The sequence below is a fragment of the Curcuma longa genome, chromosome 8 (assembly GCF_044706935.1).
Source record: "Curcuma longa cultivar G26 ecotype Majalengka, Jawa Barat chromosome 8, ITB_CL_G26_1.1, whole genome shotgun sequence".
Taxonomy (NCBI): Eukaryota; Viridiplantae; Streptophyta; class Magnoliopsida; order Zingiberales; family Zingiberaceae; genus Curcuma; species Curcuma longa.
The window spans coordinates 5,290,129-5,306,646 of NC_133868.1; the positions used below are offsets into that span (position 1 = coordinate 5,290,129).

The 16,518-nt window shown below is 35.9% G+C and overlaps 2 protein-coding genes across 2 annotated transcripts; both read right to left on the reverse strand.

The window, feature by feature from the left end:
* Positions 1 to 522: 522 nt before the first annotated feature.
* LOC141832822 (zinc finger CCCH domain-containing protein 6) lies at positions 523 to 8,847 on the reverse strand. Its single transcript, XM_074720198.1, has 4 exons — positions 8,631 to 8,847; positions 2,065 to 2,277; positions 1,834 to 1,958; positions 523 to 1,746 (listed from the first exon to the last, which is right to left on the reverse strand). The coding sequence occupies exons 1-4, from the start codon at positions 8,682 to 8,684 to the stop codon at positions 750 to 752; spliced, it is 1,389 nt and encodes a 462-aa protein (XP_074576299.1). The 5' UTR covers positions 8,685 to 8,847; the 3' UTR covers positions 523 to 749.
* Positions 8,848 to 9,750: 903 nt separating this feature from the next.
* LOC141832821 (uncharacterized) lies at positions 9,751 to 14,877 on the reverse strand. The gene is made up of 7 exons (XM_074720197.1): positions 14,712 to 14,877; positions 14,024 to 14,644; positions 12,450 to 12,619; positions 10,765 to 11,000; positions 10,493 to 10,692; positions 10,261 to 10,386; positions 9,751 to 10,174 (listed from the first exon to the last, which is right to left on the reverse strand). The coding sequence occupies exons 1-7, from the start codon at positions 14,874 to 14,876 to the stop codon at positions 10,076 to 10,078; spliced, it is 1,617 nt and encodes a 538-aa protein (XP_074576298.1). The 5' UTR covers position 14,877; the 3' UTR covers positions 9,751 to 10,075.
* Between the last annotated feature and the right edge of the window lie 1,641 nt (positions 14,878 to 16,518).

Consider the following 16,518-nt stretch of genomic DNA (forward strand, 5'->3'; position numbering starts at 1 on the left):
TGTCAAATGATAATATAAAAAAAGTTATGTAATATTAAAAGATTAGAGTTAATTTATTTATATTAATTATGTTTTAATTAAAAAATTAGTATTGTGTTATCTTATGATTAGCAAACAAATTAGTAGGGTTAAATATAATTAAATTTTAATGGTTTAAATGACGTCTTACCAACCCTGTTTATTTTGGTATCAGCACATTTGGACTTGACGACCAAATAGATATTCTTGAACCGTCCTTTATGTACACAGGACCAAACCGACCCGAGCGATTGGACCGGAGAATATACGGTTCATTTCAACCTTTCAATGATTAGCAAGTGTTAGGAAAGATTTGACCCAAAAATAATAGTTTTTAAAATTAAAGATTGTTCTATTTAATTGATGTGGCATATTACTGACTTAATTATTAAAATTATTTATTTATGTTATAATTCTGAAAACTCATTTATTATTATCTTTTTATATGAATACAATCAGACACTGGATATCAGAAGTTCTCATAAGACAGATTTAGCCAAGACATCAACGCCAGCTTTCTTGACTGATCATATTGAATTTACCTGCAGATGATGAGTTTTGCCTTGCAAATTCACAATTCTTAACAACATTTTCGAGTCGTAAGATCAAAAACAAGGAGGAACAAATATGAACATGGTGGCAAGCAGCGGGCGAGCTGCTATTTAAGAGCGAGATGAATGAACACTATCAAGTAACAAGAAAGGAGCAAGAATGTCAAACATAAAGCGCCCTTAATTCCTGTAAACAATCCCCCCATCTAACTTAATCCTCTTATTAGATCCTCTGGGCTGCTGCTGGGTTCTAGGTGGTAGAGAAGGATCGTGCTGATAAGAGCAGTTTGCGCCGTGCCGACATCCTTTAGGCGTGTTGAAGAAGGCACAAGGTCTGGGGATCTTAGGTCTTGCTTCTCTTTGGTGACTGGAACCATTTAGTAGATCAACATTCCCGGCCACCATGTTGTTATGGTAGCTAGAAGTATCTTGCTTCTCACCACCATGCTGCTGGACTAAGCTCTTCAAGTAATTTGCATCTCTAACTACCACTTGGGCACCTGGCATAGGTTTAAGAGGTATCGGAATCGATGGCACAGCATGAGCATTCATGACAGGGGGTGGCACTGAACTAGGCAAAGAATACATTTGTGAAGTTCGATAAACTGGCAGGGGAGGTGCATTGTTACTCATTGGAGGAAGTCCTGGAGGTGGAGCTGGAGGGTGAGCTGAGGATTGGATTGGTAGAGATGAATGTGAAAATGGGGTGGAAGAAGAAGCCAATGCTGGCTGAGCCTCTCTAGAAGCTCCATACTCTGAAACCAGCTTCTCCACTAAGCTAGGATTGGTGAGGATATTAATCAGAAGGTCACGGTCGATCATGCTCCCTTGCTCGTTGCTTTTCATTATTGCTGTGAATGCAGCAGAAGCAGCCGCGACAACGTCAGGTTCTGCACTGCCCAAAATCCTAGCAGCTGTTGTATCACCTTGAGACATGGTTAGGGCAGACTGCAACGCCAAGACTTGGGAGCGTTCTGCATCTAAAGTATGATCTTGAATGTCCTGTTGTCTGATCGAGCCCTGCAGATTCCGAGCGGTTGTTTCTTGGAACTGGCTGTACCCTGGATCGGTTTCTAGTTGTTCTGATGGATCTTCATCTTCAACAGCAGTAATAGGAATTGTCGGTGTTTGGGAATCATTGCAAAACGAGTCTTGCACCTCGGATGAAACTGAAGGACTGCATTATTTTTTGATTCAGAGGGATAAATTAAGACAAGGGTGGTAAAAGGTATTAAAACCACATTTAACAAGAAAACCAACTTACTTTGGCGGGATAGAAGTTGAACGTGGATAGATTGCTTCAAGCACTCTCACTTGTCTTTGATTCTGTACAGTAACTTCTTCACTTTCTGCTCCAGCAGCTACTAACCATTTTGGATTCAAAAGTATCTGAATGGAAAATCCAGGATGACCACACGAAGTGTTAAAAGCCTCTCCGTGTGACAACAAAATCTAAATGTTTTGAGAAATGCAAACAGAACAGATTATTCCTTACTCTGAGAGGGCATCTCCACTTGACCAAAGGGATTTGTGCGATTTCAGATCTGAACTGATATGCAGGATGAGGTGATTCGAAGCCTGGAGGAAGGGAAGAATCATCATTGCTTATGCTGGAAGCATGCAATAACCATGACCCCTTTGCTTGGAGATTGTCTTGGGTCCCCAATCCAGAGAGAGCAGGGGCATCCTCTGCTAAAAATAACCTTACCTGTTGTTCAAAAGGAAAATTATCACAATTAACTCTGCTAACTTGTAGAAGTCTATCATCTAGAGAATAAAATTGCCAGGGGGAACAAGCAGACTGCAACCGGTAACTAAAGGCAAAACTTCAGAACCGGTGGATCTAGCAATGGAAAACAAATATAATACATCTTGCGATTCAAATTTGAAGTTGAATAGGACAATAGGCCTGATGCCCTTTAAAAGGAACTAAGAAATCAGCACACTCGAGTATTGAATTAAAATAAACATCTAAATTCTTATGCAAACATAAAAGATAATTATCTTTCTCTACCAACCTTGTAATCATACAATTTTATGCCAATCAAGGTAACCAAAGCAGAAATAATGACATAGAAACTGAAGTGAATGATCTGTAACATTTGCAAATAAGTAATGAAATTTTGTTCCATATTGCTATTTACTAATGCCAAGAAATAACATTGAGTGCGAATAAATGACATTGACAAGAAATGGCACAGGGAAGAAAAGATGACTAAAAATGGGAATCCAGACCACAAGACTTTAGGTGAAAAGGTTGAGGTAGAAGTCGCATGGGGGCTTGGGCGAACAAGGGTGTTGGATGGGTTAATGGAAAAAAAATTAAAATTACTTTTGAATATCAAATGAATTAATAATTTATTATAGTTTATAATTTAACAATTTTGTGTTGGTAGCAAAGCAGATTTCTTTTAGTGGATGTTAAACACTATATATGATGGTTGAACTGTATGTTTGGTTGCAATATATTAACGCAGTAGATTATTTCAAAACATCGAGGTAATTTTTGTATATAGATAGACAGTTGTTTCATCGACCAGTAATTCCTATATTATCATGCATTGATTATAAATGTCCCTTCTGAAGCCTCACAACCTTATTTTAAATCCACACTTATGCCACTTTGTTATAGTTTATGATGTAGCAATTTTATGTTGATAGCAAAGCGGATTTCTTTTGGTGTATACATGCTAGTGCAATATAATAACGTGGTCAATAACATTGAAGCAATGTACACAGACATTGGTTGCATAGGATAGTAGTTCCTATATGCATTGCTGATAATGATTATTTTAAACTAAGTTCATAGTGCCTACTTTGCACGTGTTTAGTATCTTGTTTTGTCTCGACTGCCAAATCTAGATTTAAAGTAGGTTTTATTAGATATTCATGATTCGTGGCAATTCTCTATGGAGGTACAGTATGTTTGGCTATGTTAAGCTCAGATATTAAGAATTAAGATCCAGCATGGCAACACTAGCATTTGATGGATTGACCCTTAATATCCATTATGTTATGCTAACATCCTAAAAATTTGAGCTGATTGTCATAGCCTTATAAAATTAAATTGCAAGGAAAGGCTAGATAGGTGTATGATTTGACATTATTTTTCCACTACATTGTAGTTAAAAAGAATCCTAGTGAAGAGTAAAAGCTGAGTTGCAAGAAAGATATGCACCATTAATGCACAAACAGGTTGAAAAGATAATGGTCATCCATATCAACAATTGAGATGGAAAACAAAAAAGTAAAAGCATGCCACAGTCATCTTATAGTTATGGGTCATGTTTGAGGTTAACGAATATGCCAAGAGGATTAATGACGAGAGAAAAGGAGTAGAAACAATATGAATGAAAAATTTGAATACAAATTTCAAGTCCACAGCCCATTCAGACAGTGGACTCAGTGCACAGCCGAAGAATTAAAGTTTTATTTTGCAAGAAGACTTGTGTCAAATGTGTCATTTGAAAATGTCCTAGGCATAAAACTGTGGAGTCACAATTTCCAAAGTGTTGCCATATACAAGCCATCAAATCTAGTTTCGCAAAATCTCACAAATAAAGTTAAAACATTTTTATTTTGTAAAAAGACAATGAAATTACGAGCATATCCCAAAACAGCTGATTATCTGACCTGAATCAATAAAATAGTAAGCATAGGACATCAGATAAGACTCTTTCTAACCAACTAAAAAAATAAAGAACTAAATATCACTAGAGATATAAACTTATGTAGAATGAAGAGATTAAATTAATCCAGCAGATCCTTATTGTAAAATTGACCTGTTAATTTTCAAGATCAATTCCTTGGAATTAATGGAATGGAGCCATGTATGAATATCCCAGTTAGTTTCTCTTAACATTTGTTACAGTAACTTGATTTTCAAATATCAAATTTCTTTTGGAAAAACAATGAAATTAGAACACTTCAGTCCAGAGGAAAAAAAAGAGTAATCATTTAATTTCAAGGATTATTACATGTATTTCTGATAAGGTACAATTGCAATATTATGATCCTGAAGCATATGCTCTAAAATCAATAAAAAAGAAAATTAAGAACAATGATAAAATAGTAGAATAATTTGCAGTGTTAAAATGGTAAAATGGCAGATATTTCACATATGTGAACGCTTCAATATTTATCCATTGCCAACAACTAAATTCTCAGTAATCAACTCAGTGACTTTAGTGTACCTATATATTCAACTCCAAAAAGATTTTCTTTAAGTTGTCTATTTTCTTCATGAAAAAGCAAAAGCAATATTTGAAATCTTTGGAAAATTTTTATACAATTAGGTGGCATTGAAAATATCTTTCCCAATGGCTAAGAAATCATTAACACAAAACATAAAGAAGCTCGAATGACAGTTGATAACATCCATTTTTAATTTAGTAGTAATATTGCGTGTTCTTTATGTAGGACAAGCGTAATTTTTATTTCAAATCTGAAAGAAAAAATGCTTAACAATGACAAAGGCATAAATAAGATTCTGCCTCAAAACAACATAATACAAAATTTGTTAAAAAATTATAGTAGAGGCTTATTACAATAACATCATTTCATGATTTCAGCTATACTCTTTTTCGCCTTCAGTAAGCCATTAGTTAAATTCAAAATGTATCCATGAACATTGTTCAAAATTTCGTGCTTTACCACTTGAAGTTATACTAGCAACTTTGTGATCTAAGGGAATGGATTGGCAGATAACCAATTAGTTTAGTTTCTTAACATTTCTTTTGGATGCTAGCAACAAGATCAGGTGGACAAAGAAACAACTACTTCGAACAGTTAGGGAAGAAATGATTATGAGATGCAGAAGTCATTCTCGGAAGCACGATTAAGGATGCCTCTGCCATTTCAGAGATATTCCAATGGTAAAGGAAGAAGATAGAGTCATGTCATCAGATGAAGCTGCGTTTCTAGTAGCAAAGCGTTTTAAGTAGAATTGAAGTTATGGATTAATTTTTGAACAATTATCCAAATAAGATCCCTATTATTAGCAAATACCAAAATCAAACTCCTTCGTTCCTAAATGCCAAAATCAAACTTCCCCCCTTTTTCATGACCAGAATACACTCCATTGTTTTGCAAAACAACTTGATTCATGCTAGATCCAAGGATCAAACTATTTGATAAAACAACATGAGTGATTGAAAAAAATCAATCAAGAAAAATTACAAAATGAGGCAAATGAATTTTAGTTTTGTAGGAAAATATATTTTTTAGATTTAAAATGAAAAATTTATAAATTAATTTCATCCCATCAAGTTGTTTGATGAAAATATCTTGATGTACTGAAATTAGAAAAATTAATTTTTTCCTCTTTTCATAAAGATAAATACGCACTAAAATTAAGTAGATGCTTACCCTTTTCTATTTTTATTTTTTAAAAAATAAATTATTACAGTTCATTAAGTTATTTAGCAACAGCCTGCCAATCATTTTTTGATGAAACAACTTGAAGGAATGAAATAATGCAATTTTTTTAAAAGAATACAATAGCCCATTTGAATTTATGGGTAATTTTTTTAAATTTAAAAACAGAGAAAATTAATTAGTACCAATTTGTCAAGAGTGGAACAGCAATTTTTTTCCTTTTTTTTCAGAAAAAATAATGAATACCAATTAACAGAATAAGTATCTATTTTTTTTATCTTTTAAAAAATGAATTAATTCAGTTACAAAAATTATCTCACCAAATAGCCTGATCCTTTAATCAAGTTGTTAGATGAAATACCATAAAATATATTTTTCAAATTTTAAAAGAAAAAGTTATTAATTAATTTCATTCCACCAAGTTTGTTTTGACAAAACACTTGATTTTGTCTGCTCTTCATAAAGACAAACAACCACTAAAATTAAATAGGTGTTTGCCTGCTTTTGTGTTTTTCAATATTTTGTTGAATAAATCAATAATAAATTATTTTGCAGCAACTTAACTATCAAATAACTTGGGCTAAAATACAAAGAATTATAAATGTTCTAATTGCCACCTTAACTTTATAAATAGCTTTTTAAAAAACTAAAAAATGGGCAAAATTAGTCAATCTCATTCAATGGATGAATTGAAATTAGAAAAACATTTTTTCATTTTTTATAAAAAAAGATAAATACCAATTAGATTGAAGATAATTTTCTTTTTTTTTTTAAAATAAATTATTTAAGTGGAGAAGCTATATTCTCGAATCAGGTAGTTTGGTGAAATAGCTTGGTATATAATGGAGGATATTTTGACACAATAAAATGGAGAAGCTTGATTTGGGTATCTTCCAATTTGGGTAAATGCTCCTTTTTATATCAATAAAAGGTTTATAAAAAAGGCAAGAATGATCAGAGAGAAAATCGCAATAATTTGTTACTTGCTCTCATGTTTGGTCAATCAATTTATTAACCAGTACAGGATTATTATGTCCCAAGAAGATCTAGGATGAAGATGCTCTTGAGATTAGAGCAATCTGTCTTAACTACATCATTATACATTAATTACACTTACATAAATTTTGGTATACAAATAGATGCTTTCCCTTAATGAATAAAGCCTTAAATCTAAATTAATTTTTGAAAGGATCAAGAACTAATTGGTAAAATTGTATTACAGTTCTTATATTACCATTTTAAGAAACTATTAATTGCATTTCTAAAATGATAGTTAACAAGTAAACTTTCTATATGGATCAAGATTCTAGTTCTTATCTGCCAACCAAGATATGTTTGACTAGTCAATACCAGATAGTAAATCACATTGAATGATAAGCAAACACAAATACACAAAATCAATAGAAAATATATGGAAATAAAAGTAAGACTCAAAATTTTAAGTTCGGCAGGAAATATTACTTGTTCACTTCTACCAGTTTAGTTGATCATAGATGAGACAAATTCAAGAAGAGTGATGTTCAACAAGCGATGAGAACAAACATCCAATAACGTAATAGAATCTCTTGATGATTGTGATTAAGGTTTATCAAAAAGTAGCTACTAGGGACTTCTTTTAGGGGGAAAAATGTAAACAACAATAATTTGGAAGGTTATAGGAGTGACATGGTTTTTTTTTCACGTAAAATGGAGTTAGCCATAATAACTGCTCCCCACCAGTGATCTCATACTGGTTTAACAAGAAACCAGAATGTCAAAGATCTTTGTTAATTGCAAAAAAATATATTAAAAACAGCTTAGTTGATGGTTGGTTATCACATTTGTCAATTTTACTAATTTTCTATTTTGATGTTTAGTATTTATGGAAGAAACATGGTCAGTTGTATTCTTATAATTAACCTTGAGATATGTAGGAATTACTAATGTCTACTAATTTTAATTTGATTGTTTGATCAGTATCCAAAGTGTCAACTGGTTAGAGGAAGTACGATGATCCAATTAATAGCAAAGGAACTGAATCATCTATGCTTGTTTAAGAATTTTCTTCAATTAAGTTAATTTGTTAAATTTCCAGTTGACACGGATAAGTGGCTTTTATTTTGATAGTATTTAAATATGTTCAACATAACCAGGATTACTTTAGACAGGAATGCTTGTTAGTTATTACGAGATACTTCACAAGTTGAGAACAACCTTTAGTCACAGGAGGAATTGGTACATATAATAATGCCCAATTGTTAATTGATATTTTAGTCACATTGATTAATTAGTCATCCATGGTGTTAATTCCTTTTTGCCGTCTCAGATAATTTGTAGCCTTGTCTCATCTCCATCCAACTCCTGCTGAACATCCAATGCTTCCCAAACAATCAATTGAAGAATCAACCACAAATACGAACCAGGAAATTACTTCACCGAAGCAGAGATTTTAAATTTTGGGATGTCTAAGTCATCGATCAAACACACAAAACAGAGATTCAGCGAAAAACTAGCAGATAAATTCCAAAAATAGCGACTTTCGAGTTCCGATCAGAAAAACGAAAACTAAAACATCGCGATGTATGGGTGCTTTCCACCAAACGAGAAAGGACAAGGCGAGCAATCGACCAACCGAAATCAAGAGCTGCAAAAGAAGCACACTCCCGGAGATTCATAGCGTCGAGATGGATCCAGTTCGATGGTTACCTGATTCAACTCTCTGGCCCAGGAAACCCTCTTCGACTGCTTCAAGCCAGCCATGCAACACAATCCAATAAACGTTAAACGAGTAACCGACCGATTCACTGGCGGATGAAGAAAAAGGGGGATCTGCGAGACGATCTCTTTTAGATCGCGCTTCGGGGTTAGAATGGGAAGCACGAAACCCTAATGAAGGCAGGCGAGTCGGCTCCCGCTACGCGTCGCTGGAATTTCGACCTGCCCTTTCAATTATTATTAATCTTTGAATTATTTCTATTTTTAGGGATTTCCGTTTAAATGACATCATTGAGTACGTGAGGCAGGTTTCTATTGGATCGAAACGATCGGGATCCTCTTCGAGTACGATTTCTTGAAAATATGATCAAACGGTTGATATAAGAAGCGTAATAGACCGTTGATGGCTGTGATGGCTACATTCCAAGGCAAATTCGCAAGGATTATCGGACAGGATCCAGGCCTTTCCTCTGATTCAGGATAAAATGCGGATTCGGATTCGGATCCGCATATTGGATTCTGACGTAGTTTTATTTTGGCAGAAAGGAACTCTCTCTTTTATTCATGTCGCTAAAATAACACCAACTTTTAAAAATTATTAAAAAAATATCTTACTCATATTTAATATTTAAAAATATGTACTCAACTCTATTAAAAATTAAAAAATAAATATTTGACTCAAATTTAAAATTATCTAATACAAACTAAATTAAAATTTATTTGATAATTTTTCAAATCGAATACAACAAACTCATAGTATTCTATTATTATTCAGAAACAATTCGCGAGTCAAACTCAAATAAAATCTTAATTATTTTTTAATTTAAAAATATTTAAATTAAAATCTGAATAATTTAAATTAAACTTTAATTTAAATAATTTCAAATTATCATTCAATTCCACTCCAATCACGATTCAAACAATTTGAATCCATCTCAAACTCAAATTTTATTTCAAATCAAAATCGAGCTAAAATTATTTTTTTCGAATTTTATTTCAAAGCAGTCAACCTAAATGAATATTTAAGAATCATAACACAAACACTCGTCCTATAAAAAATCACTATTGAATAAATTTAATTATGAAAAATTGCACCTTCTCACACCATTTTTAAGTCCCAAAAAAAAAAAAACACCACAATCACTAAAAAGTCACTTGTTTGTGGAATTCCATTCCACACATTACAGTAACCTGAGGACAAACTTATTTTCAATAGGGAGATGACATTTATATAGGAAACCTCATGCCTATATATTAACACTCATTTACATCAATAGATGAACACCTCATGAAGTGATCTCAAAGTAGAAACAGAATGGAAACAATATCATAAATCTATTTCCCTTTGGATTCGATCAACCGTATGATCAGTGTATATTAGTAACAAGTTGGTAGGAGGATCAAACAAGAGGGGGCATAGGCCAAGTTTGCTTTTTTTACCGATCTTCCCGTCGAACTTTATTAGGATCAGATACCATTTCCATCATCATCTTCTCCGGTGAGTCTTCCCAATTAGCAAAAGTTTTCAGATCAACCTGCATTAAGATGCCAAACATGGTTTTTTTAGTTTGAGTTTTTTGTCTTCAAGGCTAACGCAACTAGAAGTGATGCAATGCTCAACCTTTCGGCGCTGTTCGGAGAAAAGATTCTCGCGCTTCTTGTAGGCATCCTGCTTTTCTTTTGCTGCTTTTCCACCAAAACCCCATACTTCAACCTCTAAGATGGAAGCTTCAACTGGTAAGAAACCCTGTCGCAGAAAAGATATGAAGGATTTTAACTATTAGTGTGGTCGAAACAGCATCCTCAAAAGAGTTAACCAACATAGGGGTTCCAATTTAAATTTCCAACTTAACCTGGTTAGGAATAAGAGAGCCATGTTGATAAGTTTTATCTATTACATGATGGCGCACTGTGACTCGAGCAAAATCTTCATCCATAAATATCCTCTCGTTGCCGATGGATCCCCCGAATGCCAAGCCAATGGGTTTTGGGTTTGGCTCATAGACCCTTATAGGAGGACGCAGGTGGCAGTATGAGAAATTCTTTTCCTTCCCTGCTCAATAAATATTAGATTGCTTGCCTTACTGAGACATGCATATATATCAATAGAATGAATCCAACATACCAGAGGGAGGAAAAACACGAAAGATTGGGCTTATTGCATAAAGATTTCCGGAGCTGCCAAAAAATGAATCATTATTCTCGAACCCCTGTTCAGTTGATATTCCAATTATCCATCTTCTAGGATTGTTATGTTCAGTTGAATCTTCTGAACTAGCAGAGACCAAAACAAAAAGGGCACCGTTGTAACCCTCAACATTAGACCAAAACCTACTTAACCCTTTCCCATGAATTGAAGACCTGCAATGTAAAAATAAAACCATGGAGTACATTTTCTCAAACAAATATTAGGTTCAATGAAATCATACAAAATGACATTTTACTAAAAGAGGGTAATTTTTTCTGAACAAAATTAGGTACTTAGGTTTCTTATATTAATAAACCATAAAACCTTATTAAGTCACAACAATGACAATATTTGTCTGCTGGAGGCCTAGGATTACTGCATAATTTAACTTTAACTTCACCTACATGTGCATCAGTTGGGCACCACCTTAGGCGAACTAGGTCCCACTAAACACCAATGCATCATTAAGAGATGGTGTAACAAAATTGGTTATGCTATTCAAACTTCCCATGTTCAGTTGTCTTGCATAGGACAATGAGTTTGCAAGGATGTCAATAGATATATATATATATATATATATATAGTCCTTCGGTATCAGCAATCCATTTTTTAAACAAAAAATCAAAATGGAAAAATCGTGGGAGGTTTGCTAAAGAATTATGAATGATGCTTTGGGAAAACAAGATGAAGCTTGAATGTGACAAGTACAAGGTCTGTTATGAAAATATCTTGGTTTTGGCAAATCAGGCTGTAGATTTTCTTACTCAGATTTGTATTAGCAGCAGAGAGGTTTTGTATCACCATAACAAGTACCAGTTGAGCTTCAAAAGATTTGAAAAGTGATCGACTTGACATTACCTTGGTCGTTTCTAATTGAGCTGATTAATTCTGGACAATTTTGGAAAGTTGATTTGAGCAAATCTTTAGCTTTATAGAGCTGATTATTAAGCATAGAGGATGGTAGAATAGGTGCAGCAAGTGACTATTCCATTGCTACCACTTGTGTTAGATGTTCTATCTTGAAGCAGTGTTTATCTGGAATTGATTCCGCTAGTTTTCATGGACACCTAGCTTCTAATCTAAAAAAAAAATCTCACTAAGGCTTTTCATTCAGTTTGATAATGTGTGAGAAAAAGTTCCATGAGTTTGTCACTTTTTATTCTCCTTGTATAAACTAAAATGGTGTGTTAGGTTGTTGTGTTTTTTATTTCTTTAGATTTGGATTTTATGCAGTACATTGGTCCGTAGTCATTTAGCAGAAACAATGAGAATACTTGTTCAACATAGTACAAAATGATGACTCACAGCATAATAAACAAATAATAAACAACTTCAATAAAGCTGGCTCAAATATTTAGACAATGCATTGAACTACTGACTAGCCGAGTACCATTGACTTAAACAATTCAAATAGATTAGCATCTTTGAAAAATTCTGAATTTTGAAACAAAAAGAAATGATAATTGAAAGTAATCCCACAAACAGTAAAGAAAAAGGAAATTAGCAGCTGGGAAAAATAATAAGAAATAAATTGAAGAGATTATGAAAATTTGCTAAAACTATTCAGAAAAAATGAATTAATGATATAAAATCAACAAAAACATATGGCAACTATGACCAACCTATATAGAAGATCCTGTGAGTTTACTTGGAAGGAAGAAAGTTCTTCACTTAATTTTTCTCTCAGTGTAAGGGATACAGCCCAAGCCCTTCCTTGAGTCAAGAGGAATGCATCATGAACATCACCATTAGAATTATCGTCAGAGACTAAATCAGAGGAACTCACACTCTCCTGTCAATATAGAACTTAGGTAAGGCAACAGATTTTCCCAAGAACTCCTCATTTTATCAATAGGAAAAGAATGTCCTTCGGCCCTTGAAATCTAGTTTAAGCATCCAAACAAGCATGAAAACTACGATGTCAAGCGTAGGAGAAAATCAGAATAGATTCTCGTAAACCCCTCCAACATAAATGGAGCTCTGGGCCAGAATAGTAGTAGTCAATGTAAGGGGCAATAAAAATGGACTTTTAACAACTAATCCAACTTTACAACAGGTCCAACAGGAGCTCCACAATCCAAACTCCAAAATGCTATCATCAAGAACACTTAAGCATAGCAATCATAGCAGAAATAATAAATTCAGTGTTTTATAATTTTTTTTAACCAACATAGATGATGTCTGAGAGGCAAGCATCACAGAGCCAATTATACCAACTAATTAGCTGGTGATGACAACTTCGCTCTCAGTTAATTGCATATTTTTTGAAAGTAAGTAGTGCATGGTAGTTACTCAAAAAGATTAAGCAAAGCATGTGGTTTAGCAATATAATGATCCATAAATCCAATGCCTAACAAACATTGATCCAATTAATAGCAAGGTCCAGTAATATCAATGAAAACAAAGGTAATCAACCATAGAAGATAAGCAAGAACTGAAGTTCAACAAATGTCATGCCGCTGAAAAATAATCTAGAAATATGCAAGATATAGTGGCATGACTCCAGGGTTTACAGGAGTTAAATTCTCTGGAATACATAACTTCTGGGTGTTTATTCTCCCAAACAAGCCTATTAATTGATTCCCGACAATTTCACATTTCTGATTCTGCAAATCCTTATCCAAGATATAATTTAAATTATAGCAGTAAATTATGGATACCCCAAATCAAAGGAGAAAATTAAACTACTAAATTCTAATTGTACAATTTACAGGGAAGATAATTTAAGATGCTAGGAATTGAGATTGTACAAATCAAAGTAGAGACAATTCAAGCAGTAGGAATATTCCATATATATTAGACCTTGTCCAGTTAGGCTTCTCCGAACCTGAAGGAGTGATTATAATAAAATAATCATCATTCGTATCTGATTGACATTGCAACAGTTGTCGACTACAGCAACCTAGCTTCCCCACTTCCTAAGTTATTATGCAACAAATTTCACGCACATCATAATTATCCCACATCCACAACAAATTCCAGCCATTAGCTTAAAGCATCAGATTTCCTGTTTTTAGTTTTTCTCTTAAATTGAGAGTAGTTCTCGTGGAATACCTAAAGGTATCCCTGGTACTAGATTGGTGCCAACTTATCCATTTTCACAAATACATTGCATATTCTCTATCACTGAAGGACTCACGAAGAAAATAGGAATTGAATTCACCCGAAGACATTCAAAAGCTGAGAATTTGCATACCGCTGATGTGGAGAAATCTTGGATCCTCTCCTGCACATATCTCGCAAGGCAATTCGCTAAGCCCGGCACCGTAGTCAAGACCCACGTCTGAAACTTCTGGGCAGAAACCCCTTTATCAATCACCGCAACATCGCATCGCCATATGCTTTCATCCTCCGTAACCACACCGCACGACACAAACGCCGACAACAGCAGATGACTCACGTCAGGCAGCACTAAAGGATCCTTCCCCCCTTTGGGCATCTTCGCAATCCTCGAAGAATGCGCCACCACCCAACAAATCCAAAGAAGCACGAGCAATTCTCCAGGCAGAAGACTCCCACCGACCTTATCGTTCTCATCTGAATCAGGATCGAACTCCAAGCCGCAAGGCGCGCTGGCTTCCCGGCACAGGGCAGCGTACAATCTGTACAGCAAGTTGACGGATTGCGAAATGGGCATCCTCGCGCAGCACCGATTGTAGCCTATCAAGAATCCAATCCAGTCGATTTCTCCGTCGCCGCCCTTGGGGAAGAAGAGCGAGGCCAGCGTCTTGCCGAGGTTGGTCAAGATGAGGCGGAAGTGATCCGGCACGGGGGTCGACTCAGACGCAAACGTTGGGGCGTCCAGGGAGAGCGCATCCTAGAACAGTAGAACAAAGGGTAAACGGACGAGAAGTACACGGGCGTGGTTAGATCGGTAGCAGTACCTGGAGGGAAGAGAGGGGGAAGGAGGAGGAGCCGGGTGGGGCGAGCTTAGGAAAGGCGGCACGAAGAAAGGGGAGGAAGCCGGTGGAGGCGGCGGAGGCTTCCTCCTCTTCCCGCCGGCGGTGCTGCTCGATTGCGCCGAGATCGGCGGACGATGAAGCGCCCATGTCCTGCTCGCTGATTTGCGTGTCCACAATTTCTACAAATTAAATATAAATATAAATATAAAAAATAATAGTTTCATTAAATAAAACTAAACTCTAGAATTCAAACTCTTATTTTATTTATATTTCATTTAATTTTTTCACAATATCTTAAAAAAAAAAAGATCATAATTTAAATATAAAAATTCTTATTTTTTGCATCATTCACCTCTTAATAAAAAAAATATTTTAAAACTATCTTATTTAACTTTTCAAAATTTAAATTCTAATTTAAAAATAAAAGAATTTTAAAATTGCCTTACCAATTCCAATCCTGCACAAAAAACTCAATCCACCTTGTGGAAGAATAACTTTTGTTGTTTCACAACCCTAATGAAGATTTAGTTAATATGGAAGGAAGATTGATTCGGCGAAGATAATTTCTGAAGACGTGGAAATACGTGGCATGATGACGTGGGGAAGGAGTGAAATCCGGAGTAGACACGGGGCAATATCTTCTCGAGATCAGGAGGAGGGTGAAAAGAATTGACCTCCCCAAGAGACGAACCCATCCTTCAATACAGTAGGGGCAGATCTCTTACAAAACGCCCAGACCCCCTCTCTTACTGACGGCAGCACTTAATGACCTAGCGAAACACCGACCCCAGCTAGAAGACAGCATACACCTCGACACCCAAGGAGAACTCCTGGCTCATGCTTATAGATTATAACCTCTCAATGACGATACGCCCTTTGGAACCCGACCTCATTACCAGGTTGGATTTCCTTCCCTATACCTCATACTAAGTTCGAGCCCTTACAAAATCCCCTGGCAGACCTCACTAAGAGGTCGGCCCAAGGTTCGAAACACAGGCCGAGCTCCTCTAGACCTCAGGGCGTAGACTCATATAAACCCCTCCGTAATACCTCCTTGACCAACCTCACTAAGAGATCGACATTAGATTTAAAATACAAACCGAGTTCTTCGGGACCTCGACGCTAGTAACACAATCCTCCACGATCATCGCAAACCCCGCACTGATCTCAGACAAACCTCCTTGGGAGGTTACCACGGGCCACAACATTCAGAACGACGGTGAATAAACCCCGTCCCCTCACAACAAGCCTAAAAGCACCGACCTCATGAGCTGGCCTTAACATCACGAGCCGACCTCATGACAGGCCCCCGGCACCTCATATCTACCTCATGACATGGTCCCAACATCACGAGCCGACTTCATGACAGGCCCCGGCACCTCATGCCTATCTCATGACATGGTCCCGGCATCACAAGTCGACCTCATGACAGGGCTCCGGTACCACGAGCCGACCTCATGACAGGGTCTGAGCATCACACGCCTATCTCATGACCTGATCCTCGTATCACCTCCCTCAGCTACGACTCCCACATGGAGCTCGGGGCATATCAAGTTCAGCCTATCAGCCTGTCTGAGCTCACCATCTACCCGCGCAGCATAGCCGCACCTACCAACCGGCCACTCCCGACCTTAGATTATGGAGTAGATATCAACGGATCGCTACGCTGACCTTTTCATCAAGTTCAGCAACTTATCTGCGAGAGTTGGAGCATAGACCAAGTCCCCCTACTTGGTCTTGCATAATCCTAACCATCCAAAGAAGATAACCCACATTGTTAGACTGTTAG